This window comes from Gobio gobio (genome assembly GCF_949357685.1).
Source record: "Gobio gobio genome assembly, chromosome: 24".
Classification (NCBI taxonomy): domain Eukaryota; kingdom Metazoa; phylum Chordata; class Actinopteri; order Cypriniformes; family Gobionidae; genus Gobio; species Gobio gobio.
In genome coordinates this window covers 19093423-19106544 of record NC_137120.1, presented here as the reverse complement: position 1 = coordinate 19106544, position 13122 = coordinate 19093423, and the positions used below count along the sequence as shown (strand labels likewise).

The following is a 13122-nucleotide window of genomic DNA, read 5'->3' as shown; positions in this document are numbered from 1 at the left end:
CTTTTGACAAAAATCCTTGAATTTCCAGGTGTACTCCAGGCAGCACTCCAGTTGCTGCACTTTTTCTAAAGAGTTTTCCATTCCCTTGTTTTTGTACAATGATATTTGTGAGACAGTTGATCCTTTACACTTGCCTTAACGTTTCTAGTGATTCTGAATACCTTACCTGGATTAGGTGTGTTTAATTAGGATTGGAGCTAAATTCTGCAGGATAGTGGCCCTCAAGTAGCAGGATTGGACACGCAAAACTTTATCAACTTTTCGTTCCTTTTTTTTTCTTCTTCTTTCTTTTGTCATGTTCCTTGCTTTAAGAACTTTAAAAACATGGGACTATGGGGCCATTCCATGTTGAACTAACCAAATTGTTAAATTTTATATTTTCAGTGGTCGATAAACTATACGTGGGTGACCTTACATACATCTGATACTTTTGTTTTTAAAAGGGGTTACAATGATAGAATAAGTACTTTCCATTACTGTTTGAGAATTTTTTATTTTCTTTGAGCAATCCATCCAGGGTGTTTCCCTGCCCATGGTCTGAGATGCTGGGATAGGCTCCATCATCCCTGTAGCCTTCGTGTAAGCGGTCTGGAGAATCAATGGAAGGATGGATGGATGGAGGTTTTTTTTTTTAACACTAATCCTATTAAATTAAAACCTACTCACTTGAACCAGGACTGTATTACAGATATTATACTGTTACATAAGAAATACATGGAATTAATTAATTGTGAGTATTTATGAGTATTTATGTTTATTCTGATGAATTGCTATTAAGTTAAAGTAGCATTAAAAACTTTCAAACAATGCAATAGACCAAAATGAAAAGAACAGCATGAAACAAACCTTAATTAACACCACACACAATACAAACACAAAGATAAATGGTCGAATATACAGTGTGCCACTGCTGTCCAACATTCACCAGCCATTGACAGCACTGGAGTACTGTAAATATTAGACCCTTTATCTAGAGATTAGTGTTTTTGTATTATGTGTGGTGTTGTTTAATGGCTGGCAGGATCACACAGGTGCATAGTAATGCTGCTTTTGCTCTAGATGGCAGTATACGCTAGAAATTCTTTATTTTAAAGCATAACACCCCTTTTACTGTAGATGGCAGCATAGACTCAAAAAAAAGGTTTTCAAAGTTTATCAAACTTCCTAATTTCGAACAAATGGTATTATCAGTGTATCCTCACAACTTGGGCCATTTGTGGTCATTTTCTTTGTTCTACTATAGAAGTAAAATAAGTATATATGAGTATAATTTTACAGTGTCTGCAGCTGGGAAAATAATTAAATAATAATAAATAAAAAAAAATCATAATTACACGCTATTGTTTCACATATGGGCCTAAACATTCACAAGATTGTGTGTTTAATGTGTAATCATATTTAAACATATTTATTAGTATTTTTCAGATTTATCAGTCATATACTGTAGGTAAAATATATTTTCCTGTTCCTATTTGCTTAAAATTGTGTTACAATGAAGCTAAGTAAAGCATTGTACAAAAAATAGCTCACAACGTTTAAGTCTGGTGTACTGGAAACATTTTTAATTTAGAATTTGCAGCAAATTAAATACCTGTGGTAAAACAAAAAACAAAAAACTAACTACAAGAAGCAAAAAAATAAATAAATACACAAATTAAACTTGACACAAGTGCCATATACTCATGGCTATACAATGATTATGACAGGAATTTAGTTTTACCCCATGGACAGAATTGGACACATTTTGCATACATCCTCAGAATGTCCCATTGTCAATGTGTGCAAAGTTTTGTTATGTTTGGACTTCGAGTTCAGCAGATATAGGGCATTTAGTGCAAATTGGTCTAACAACCAAAGTGGAGTTTGGTTACTTGACTATAGAATTTAGATTCTAGCACATACTTTACAGTTGCAAAGATTGTGGGCTCTATTTATTGAGTGCATTGCATTTCCTTCTTCAGCATCAGTTTTTATAAACTTGCCAAAATTGATACCATGATTTTTTTCCTTTCTCCCTCACTATGCAGTCTCCCCGACATGCTCTCATATGAATCAATTTCAATCATCCCATCAATCCAATCTTTCAGGTCTGGGATTTTGGGGCATTTCCAGTTGAGTAAAAACATCCTGGCAGCTGTGATACAACCAATCTTAATAAGGGTAAATGCATTTTTTGTTGGGTACCACTGATTTATCTACAAGAAGGCATAGTTGTAGTTCCACAGGTAGATTAGCCCCCAGCCACTCTTCAAGTAGCAATAATAAACAGAGTGTGCGCGCGTTGTGCACCCGCCTACAGGCCCATATTACTAACATGCCCTTTAAATAACACTAAAAATACTGCACTATTGACTTTAGGCCAGGTTTCAGTTGGTCAATGGCGCAGTCGTTTTCAGTTTCCAAAATAGCAATGCACCAACAATGCACCTGAACAAACCTCGTTTTCAGACCAGCACGCCCATGGGCGAACAGATGGGTGCATTTGCTATTTAAACAACGTGGTGCAGGACGTGAAAATTATATATGCGTCGGGCTGAAACTAGCAAAAAACACTTGCATCTCGTTTGGCTTTGCATTGTGATGATAGGGCCCATAATGTAAAACATTGCCAGATGGATATGTGTTTGTGCACCTGAGCAGTGGTGCACGTATCTATGTTTTACCCAAAAATTGTAGGGCAGAAAAAGAAAATCAGAACAAACACAATAGGGTTGCAGTACATTAGGTGTTTAGATGATTGTATGACCTCACCTCAGGTTTTGCTTATTCTGTCGTTCTCCCTCATACCAACAGATGTCTCTGTCGATCACTGATTCTCCGACTCAACACATGCTGGATCTCTTTAATACACAGATGTTGTCTATAGGAGACTCTGGTTGGCTCTTCAACAGTAGGGGGGGCACAAGCAGCCTGTGCTTTATATCCTGAAGCGGGCTCTTTACTCTGGCCATAATCATGTAGGCTGCTTTCAGGCAGGAGCCAGCCTCATCCACACACTGATCTCAGATCGAATGAGGAGTAGGGATGGCCGGGGGACGCAGAGGACTGGTGGCCCCTCAGAACACTTTTCTGGAGAATATAGTCCGCCGCTCCAACGGTGAGAGAAGTCTTTCACAATTTCCTATTTGTTAAATAATTTATTCCGCAACATTACAATCAACTCACTCCATGTGCTTTAACTGTACCTTGTAGTACAACCATTCAGCTCTTTGGGTTTCATAAATCAGTTTATACTGTTGTACTACAATGATTTCTCTGATACATTTTATTTTGTATTTCACACATTAAATTATCTGTTGTTTTAGACTTCTGTGCTTGTGTATGTTTACATATGTGTGTGTATTTATACATATATATATATATATATATATATATATATATATATATATATATATATATATATATATATATATATATATACACACACACACACACACACACACAGTATATATTGCATATTATATATAATTATGTACTACTTACACTGCATATATTGGAAGGCATTTTTAATTAGGGATTTAGAATTGATTAATTTGGGAACAGGACAAAAATCCAAATCCATTCAAAAAGTTTATTACAAAGATGTTTGTTCTTGCTGTAACTTTTTCCTTTCAACTTTTCAGTTTGGACATTTTCTCATAGACAGACAGGTATAGCTGATGTTTAAATGTGATTCAGTCCCATCCATCCCACTGTGGTGCTGTTTCTGTTCATTGTCGTTTGCTATGACATCTGTAGTTTGTAGATGTAGATCAGTAAAAGTGATTTATCTTATCCTTAAATTCATTCTCTGTATATTGTTCTGGTGATGTCCTTTTACTATTGTTATGTAATCAAGGGAATTTGTGGGAGGCATTAACACTCTAGTAAATAGGCAAAATCTGTATTAATATAGACCAGAAAAAGCTACTTCAACAATCACTTGCTGTTGAAATCACATTATAGGGCAAAAAAACATACATTTTTTACTCTGTTTTAAAGTAATCCTGTTTGATCTCGCTTTACGTTCTACACTCTGACTGTAGAAAGCTCATGAATATTTAATGAGGTAATTTATGATTGGCTGTCTGTTGGTAAACAACTCACTGTAACATTCTAGCACTGGATTCTTTTGTTTCACACTGTATTTGACGATGCAGTTCGGGCATCAACATTTTTTGTTATTTATGCATTGTAATCTCAGTGTTTAAATTGTTATTTTAAAGAAGCATATATTAATTGGTTTGAGTAGGATAAACTTAAAAGAAAAATAAAGTTCTAAAAATACTCATAAAAGTTAATTTGATTGAACTAATTCATTAAATTAAGCTCACAAAATTGATGCATGTTATATAGTCTGAATTGTTTCATTGTTTTGAGTTCCCTTTCAGTCGGTCACGTTCGACGTACAATTGGGATCTGTCTTCAGAGACCAGTCTACTTCGAGTGTATTAGAAACGAGCCAATTGTATTGGCATGCGGTCCACGCACCGCCCCGCACCGCGGGTATAAACACGGAAGTGGAGTACCGCATATTGCTTTTAACTTCGGAGCCGAACGGTTTGCTGTATCAAGCTGTTTCTGCGAAGAGTGTTTAAACGAGTCTCGAGGAGGATCGCTCTCTTACCTGGGTGCTGGTGTGACGGCGCGAGTCAGCGAGAGGCCGCTGCAACATACACTTGTTCCTGTGTTGGTTGGCTGGGCGTTTCCGTTCTTGAGTGCTCACACGCAGGCTTGCAATCGGACTGCTGTGAGCCGCGGTCATCTCCCTGAGCGCTTCAGCACTTCTAAAAGAGCATTTCCTTCTAAAAAGAGCAACACGGTTTGACCCTGCGTCTTTTTCAAGATGTCATTCAAACCGTGTGTTTCTGGATGCGGTTGTTTCCTGTCCTCATTTGACGGCCACGATCTCTCTCGCATATAAACATGTGAGATTGCGTTCGTGGGTGATCCGCGTTCTCCCAGGAGAACGTGGTCACGTCGGCGCGTTGTTCGGGCTCGAGCGTTCAGCGCGCCGTGTGCCGTCTGGCGCCGGCTGACAGCGGGGGTTGCCACGGCAACCCAGCGCGTCACTCGGTCCTCTGGTGCGCGGTCGAGACTGTGATACCTCAAACGGGGTTGAGTCCCATTGCTTATTCCCCGATCTAGTTCCTTTTCTGGTGCACCGGAAAAGGTCTACTTTGGCTAATAAGTCTTGGTGGCCTGAGGATTATAGTGGGGCTTCCCCGCCGGGTACATTCCCCGTGGGCCCCCACTCCTCTATCGCATCACAAGCATGCTGAGACTTTGTTTGTGGGTGGTTCATGTTCCCTTATGAGAACATGACCACGTCGGCGCGTTGTTCACCGTGCCTCTTTCTTGGAGGCTTGAGTGTTCAGCGCGCCGTGTGCCGTCAAGTCGGACGGCCACGCTCATTGTCTCACATGCCTGCTGGTAGCTTACGGATGGGATTGCTGGTCCTTTTTTGAAAAAAGGGGGGACCTAGCGTTTCATTTGGGGCTCTGGCGGAGGACAGATGTCAATTGCTGCATCGGAGAGAGGGCTGTTATGCACTGGAAATGATGATGCTGAGTTTCCCACAATAATAGTGTGCTCATGCTGAATCAGATTCAGAGTTGACAGCCATGCTTTCTGGGGTGGCTGCCCGGATGTGCATTGGAAAAACTTAGCAGTGTGGAACTATTTGGTGCCAAAATATGTTTTTTCCCTCTCTCACTGCCCTCTGTCCTGCATGCACGAGGGTAGTCCCGACCCAGGGGTTATGCAGGAACTGCGTGTTGTGATGGACCTCGCCCTCCGGGTGACGGAAGTCACTGCACGCTCCCTGGGTCAGGCGATGTCCACACTAGTGGTCCAGAAAGCTGGGGCTAACCTGGCAGATATGCGTGAGCCCGACAAAGTTCGGTTCCTCAACGCCCCTGTCTGTCAGGCTGGCCTCTTCGGCGACGTCATCGAGAACTGTGCCCAGCAGTTCTTGGTGGCCCAGAAGCAGATGGAGGTAAAAAATAATAATAATAATAAAAAAAAAAACTTCCTGCCACGACGACCAGCTGCTGCCTCCACCCAGTCGTCGTCCGCAGCACCTCCATCTGCTTGTCGCCGAGGGTGTCTCCCTGTGTCCGCCTCCGCCCCTGCTAAGCCAAGCAGCAGCCTCCACCCAGGCAGCTGGTGGCCGGGCGCAAGGGAGGCGCCCAACCCGTCCAGGGTCCCGCAAAGTCCGCTGGCAAGCACAAGGACAAGCGGCCCTGAAACGGGCAGCCCAGCAAGAGGGGAACTGCTCAGGGAGTCGGTGTCCGCACCCCTCCCTCCCCCGGAGGAGGACCGGGGGGAGAATATATTTTTCGGTTTCGGTCCTGCCACTGGCTCTCCGGAGTCCAGCGGTACCCACGTTCTCAGAGCAGTTTCCTTTGTCCCTGGGCCCAGAGAGGCTCAAGCCGGCTGTGTGCAACGCCCCCGGGCCTTGCCACTCCTGGCTTCCCCTCTCTTCTTCGCCAGGGGGCGGTGTGAGGCTAGAGGACGCCCCCGGGCCTTCTCTCCCACACACTGCCCCACCCTGGAACGATCAGACACCACTCCGGGTCGCCTCCGGGCCGTCCGGGTTGGGTCTGAGCGTTCCACCTCGCTGCCCCACCCCGGGTACGTCTGTGGTGCCATTGGTCCCGCTTGCACGGCTTCTGGGGGCCTGGCTAAGAGAGCCCCCAGACCGTCTCGCTGGCTCATCCGTACTATCAGACTCGGCTACGCGACTCAGTTCGCGTACCGGCCTCCCAAGCACAAGGGCATCCTCTTCACCTCCGTGCGGAGCAGTGATGCCCATGTCTTGCGGTCAGAGATTGATGTCCTACTGGCAAAGGACGCGGTCGAGCCGGTTCCTCCAGCCGATATGAAGTCGGGGTTCTACAGCCCCTACTTCATTGTATCCAAGAAAGGCGGTGGGTTACGGCCAATCTTGGACCTGCGTGTTCTGAATCGGGCCCTGCACAAGCTTCCGTTCAGAATGCTAACGCAGAAATGCATTTTCGAATGCATCCGTCCCCAAGATTGGTTTGCAGCGATCGACCTGAAGGACGCGTACTTTCATGTTTCTATTCTCCCTCGACACAGACCGTTCTTATGCTTTGCGTTCGAGGGGAAGGCATATCAGTACAAAGTCTTGCCCTTCGGGCTGTCCCTGTCGCCCCGCGTCTTTACGAATGTCGTGGAGGCAGCCATTGTTCCACTCCGAGAACGCGGCGTTTGCATTCTCAACTATCTCGACGACTGGCTTATACTCGCCCAGTCTCGGGAGCAGTTGTGCGAACACAGGGACCTGGTGCTCCGTCACCTCAGCCTGTTGGGCCTTCGGGTCAACCGAGAGAAGAGCAAACTCTGTCCCACGCAGAGGATCTCTTATCTCGGCATGGAGCTGGATTCGGTCAATCGGACTGCGCGCCTCACAGAGAAACGAGTCCAGTCAGTGTTGAACTGCTTGAATACATTCAAGAGCAGGTGAAATTCTTTCAGAGGCTCCTGGGGCATATGGCATCTGCAGCCGCGGTAACGCCCCTCGGATTGCTTCATATGAGACCGCTTCAGCGCTGGCTACACGACCGAGTCCCGAGGTGGGCGTGGCAGAGCGGCCAGTATCGGGTCCCAGTTACCCCGTACTGTCGCCAAACCTTCAACCCTTGGTCCGACCCCTCGTTCTTACGGGCCGGAGTGCCCTTAAGACAGGTGTCCAGGCATGTTGTGGTATTCACAGATGCCTCAGCCACGGGTTGGGGGGCCACGTACAACGGGCATGCAGTCTCGGGTCTGTGGACGGGGCCCCAGCTGCATTGGCATATCAATTGCCTGGAGTTACTGGCAGTATGTCTTGCGTTAAGTCGCTTCAAGAAGCTGCTTTAGCACAAACACGTACTGGTCCGCACGGACAGCACTCCGGCCGTTGCGTACATCAACCGTCAGGGTGGTCTGCGCTCCCGTCGCATGCTCCAACTCGCCCGCCACCTCCTCCTGTGGAGTCAGAAGCATCTGAGGTCGCTTCGTGCCATTCACATCCCAGGTGTGCTGAACCAGACAGCCGACAAGCTCTCTCGTCAGTGTCCACTTCCGGGAGAGTGGCGACTCCACCCCCGGAGCGTCCAGCTGATATGGGACCTTTTCGGAGCCGCACAGGTAGACCTGTTTGCCACTCCGGACTCGTCCCATTGCCAGTGGTACTATTCCCTGAACGGGGGTACCCTCGGCACAGATGCACTGGCGCACAGCTGGCCCCGGGACCTACGCAAATATGCGTTTCCCCCAGTGAGCCTTCTAGCACAGACTCTGTGCAAGGTCAGGGAGGACGAGGAGCAGGTCTTGCTAGTTGCGCCCTACTGGCCCAACCGGACCTGGTTCCCCGAACTTACACTCCTCGCGACAGCCCCACCCTGGCCGATTCCCCTGAGGAAGGACCTTCTTTCTCAGGGAGGGGGCACTCTATGGCACCTGCGTCCAGACCTCTGGAAACTCCATGTCTGGTCCCTGGACGGGACGCGGAGGTTCTAGGTGGCCTGCCACAGGCAGTGGTAGACACCATCACTTCAGCTAGAGCCCCCTCTACGAGGCGCCTCTATGCCCTGAAGTGGAACCTGTTCGTTGAGTGGTGTTCTTCTCGCCAGAAGACCCCCGGAAGTGTTCGATTAATGTTGTGCTTTCTTTCCTACAAGATGGGTTGGAGCGAAGGCTGTCTCCCTCCACCCTGAAAGTGTACGTTGCAGCAATAGCGGCGTATTACGATGTAGTTGAAGGTAAATCCTTAGGGAAGCACGACTTAATCGTCAGGTTCCTCAGAGGTGCGAGGAGACTAAATCCTCCTCGTTCTATCTCGCTACCCTCTTGGGACTTAGCCCTGGTGCTCAGAGCACTTCAGGGCCCTCCTTTTGAGCCTTTGCAGTCCGTTGAGTTAAAAATCCTGTCTATGAAGACGGTACTCCTGACTGCATTGGCCTCAATCAAGAGGGTGGGGGACCTGCATGCGCTTCGGTCAACGAATCGTGCCTAGAATTCGGGCCCGGTAACTCTCACGTCATCCTGAGACCCTGGCCCGGATACGTGCCCAAGGTTCCTACCACTCCCTTTCGGGACCAGGTGGTGAACCTGCAAGCGCTGCCCTCGGAGGAGGCAGACCCAGCCCTGGCTTTGTTATGTCCCGTCCGCGCTCTTCGCGCTTACGTTGACCGGACACAAAGCTTTAGGACCTCAGAGCAGCTCTTCGTCTGTTATGGAGGCCAGCAGAAGGGAAAGGCTGTCTCCAAGCAGAGGTTAGCCCACTGGATAGTGGATGCTATCGTCTTTAGCGTACCAATCGCAAGACGTGCCTTGCCCGTTCGGGTTGCGAGCGCACTCCACAAGGAGTGTTGCCTACTCCTGGGCGCTGGCTCAAGGCGCCTCGCTGACAGACATCTGTAGAGCTGCGGGCTGGGCGACACCTAACACGTTCGCTAGATTCTATAGCCTCCTTGTGGAGCTGGTTTCTTCCCGTGTACTCGCCTCCAACGGCCGGTAGATGTGAAATGCCCGTTCCTGTGTCGGCTTGCTACGCCACTCCCGCCTATGGCCGGATTCGTGCGTTTATCTTCTCCAGTTGTGTTCCCCAGAATGGTGAACCCTGTCAAGCTCCTCCGTCACCCCTTCGGTGTCAGACGTTGCGGCCGTCTGACGCCAGGCCTGCACCCGTATGCTTGTGGAACGTGTGTGTAGGCTGGGTTCCATATGTGTTGGTCCCCTCACGGCGACCCCATATGTGTATTCCACGGTACCTGCTACCCTACTCGGCTAGCCCCGTGTCTTTCCCTTGACAGAGCCCCGCTCTGTCGTCTCTGGGTGTGTTCTTTCCCCCCTGGGACCAGGTTGGATCCACCCCAGAGACTGCCATATGTTGCACTACCCTGATAGGTTAGTCCTTATGAGTATTCCACCTCTCCTCCCTTGGAGGACGTGGCTCCGCAGCGTTCCATCTCCCTGAGACTGGCACGCTTCCCAGCGTTATCCAGTAGTCACGCAGAGTGGGTCTTGCAGGAACAGCAGTGACTGGCCTTCCCTGCCGGGAGCCCTGACTCCCACTCCAACATAGGAGTGGTCCAGTGAGTTCAGGCAGGGCCCTGGAAGGGCCAGCATCTCTGGCGTGTTGGTAGGGATCCCAATTCGTCGGTCAGTTCCGACGTACGTCGAACGTGACCGACTGAAAGGGAACGTCTCGGTTACGTATGTAACCCTCATTCCCTGAATGAGGGAATGGAGACGTACGTCCCGTCGCCAGGTGCTGTGCTTCCGCTGAAGGGGCGAGTCACTTTTTCGGCTCCTCAGTTGGAAAAGCAATATGCGGTACTCGACTTCCGTGTTTATACCCGCGGTGCGGGGCGGTGCGTGAACCGCATGCCAATACAATTGGCTCGTTTCTAATACACTCGAAGTAGACTGGTCTCTGAAGACAGATCCCAATTCGTCGGTCAGTTCCGACGTACGTCTCCGTTCCCTCCTTCAGGGAACGAGGGTTACATACGTAACCGAGACGTTTTATGAACTTGTTTAGACAAACTTAAATTTAACCGAAACTTGGCTGGGATTTGTATTTCCCAGCATGCTTTGCCATGACACTCAAAAGGGAGAGTAAATGCTAAAATTAAGTGTTATATGTGACCCTGGACCACAAAACCAGTCATAAGGGTACATTTTTAATGAAGATTTATACATCATCTTGAATAAATAAGCTTTCCATTGATGTATGGCTTGTTAGGATAGGACAATATTTGGCCGAGGTACAACTATTTAAAAATTAGCATTAGCATAGCACTTGCTGAATAAGTACGGCAATATAGAACATTTAACATATATCTGTTCTCAAACTAAGCTCATGCTGGAATCTGAGGGTGAAAAAAAGTCTAAATATTGAGAAAATCGCCTTTAAAGTTGTCCAAATGAAGTCCTTAGCAATACATATTACTAATAATAATACTTGTGTGGTATATAGTAGGAAATTTACAAAATATCTTAATGAAACATGATTTTTACTTAATATCCTAATGATTTTTGGCATAAAAGAAAAATCTATAATTTTGACCCATACAATGTATTGTTTTACAAATATACCCGTGCAACTTATGACTGGTTTTGTGGTTCAGGGTCACATATAATGATTTTTTGTGCAAGATTAATGTTAAGTGTAAGAGTTAGTAGTGTTTAATGTTTTATTATGCTAGTTTAGAAGAGTTTCTGTAATGTTATGGTTTTTTATAGGGTTTCCATCATGTGACGAGTGGAGCATGAGCTTAGTTTGAGAACAGATATATGTTAAATGTTCTATATTGCCGTACTTATTCAGCAAGTGCTATGCTAATGCTAATGCTATCAAAGCATCATGTTACCAATTAGCAAGTAAGTATTTATTGCACTAGCTAAATTGAGATTGCATGATCATTTTAAGTTAAATGTATGAATTAGTTTACTAAAATGTATGAGTTAAAACTATATATCTGCCAGTTTTGCTCACTTAAACTTTCAATTTCTTAACTTAAATAAATGTATGTAACTGATTTACTGAAATTCACCAAATATCAAAAAATTCCACTAGATTACTTTTTAATAGATAAGTGAAATGACATAAGATGTTATTTCATGTTTTCTGGGAATAAAAAAATCAAAATGAAGCGAATTATCTGCTAATGTTGTAAGAAAAATTATTTCTGTTTGGGACAGATATCGGTTTTTCTAAGATATTTTTGCTTGTTTTAAGCAAATACTCACTTCATTTTGATTTTATTTTCCAGAAAACAAGAAAAAATATCTTATGTCATTGTACCTATCTAGTAAATGCATCTTGATTTAAGAATTTTTTGATATTTGGACTGGAAACAAGACAAAAATACTAAATAAGAAAATAATTTTTTGCAGTGTTACCTACATTTTTTTTTAGTTTTGCCAACTTTGTCGGATTTACAATGTACAAGTTCATACTGGCCATTCAAAAGTAGCTGTGTTTTAATAGCTGTAGAAATATGTCTTTATAATATAGTAGATGTTGGATATGTTAAATGGATTTATATTATGTCACAGCTCAGAATAGTTGCTAGCTGAAGGGTTTGGGAATGTGCACATACTTGTGGTAAGGGGCTAAGGTAACCAGAGGTAATTAGCCAAACCTGGTAAAATAATTTACAGCTCCTGAGATTAATAAAGATGATCATCAAACACAATGGTTTTCTATGTGTTAAATATGTTTTTAGCATTCACCCATGGGAATTGTTTATTTTGAGTAAAGTTGCGGTCACATTTACCATTGTTCAGCAAATTTTTGCGAAAGATTTCCCTACACAGATTTCACATTGTGTTGAAGCTGGTCACGTGAATTCGCCATGTTGACGAACAGAAAACTGCATGGTTTGAAAGTGACTTCTCTGTGAGCCGTGCTTCAAACATTGCTAATGGACGAAGGATCTTTTTTGCCCTGTGAAATTTCACTAATGTGACCGCACCTTAAAGGATTAGTTCACTTCAGAATTAAAATTTCCTGATAATTTACTCACCCCCATGTCATCCAAGATGTTAATGTCTGTCTTTCTTCAGTCGAAAAGAAATTAAGGTTTTTGAGGGAAACATTCCTGGATTTTTCTCCATATAGTGGACTTCAACGGGGTTCAACGGGTTGAAGGCCCACATTGCAGTTTCAATGCAGCTTCAAAGAACTATACACGATCCCAGCCGAGGAATAAAGGTCTTATCTGGCCAAACCATTGGTCATTTAAAAAAAAACAAAAAAACTTTTTAACCACAAATGTTTGTCTTGCTCTGCTCTGCAATGCGCCCCGTATTATGTAATCGCGTTGGAAAGGTCACACGTGACGTAGGCGAAAGTACAGATCAAGTGTTTACAAAGCAAACGTGCACAGACTATGTGAAATGCCCTTCACAGAAAAAGGTAAAACAATGATGTTTTGACAATGCCAGTGATTTTGAAGTTGGAGCTTTTCGCCCTACCACGGTACTTCCGCCTTCGTCACGTGTGACCTTTCCAACATGATTACGTAAAATGTGATGCATCGCAGAGCAGCGTAATACAAACAGTTGTGGTTAAAAAGTATATTAATTATTTTTTTTTTTTTTAAACGATAAATCATTTGGCTA

At 45.1% G+C, this 13122-nt stretch overlaps 1 protein-coding gene across 1 annotated transcript in view; it reads left to right on the top strand.

Annotated features, from left to right (window-relative positions):
- Positions 1–3024: 3024 nt before the first annotated feature.
- kcnh1b (potassium voltage-gated channel, subfamily H (eag-related), member 1b) overlaps positions 3025–13122 on the top strand; it is a gene marked incomplete at both ends in the record, with an annotated part of 91062 nt that continues 80964 nt past the window's right edge. Inside the window, one exon of the mRNA XM_079808335.1 lies at positions 3025–3097. Within this exon, the coding sequence (XP_079664461.1) occupies positions 3025–3097 (73 nt within the window). The remainder of the gene's footprint in view (positions 3098–13122) is intronic.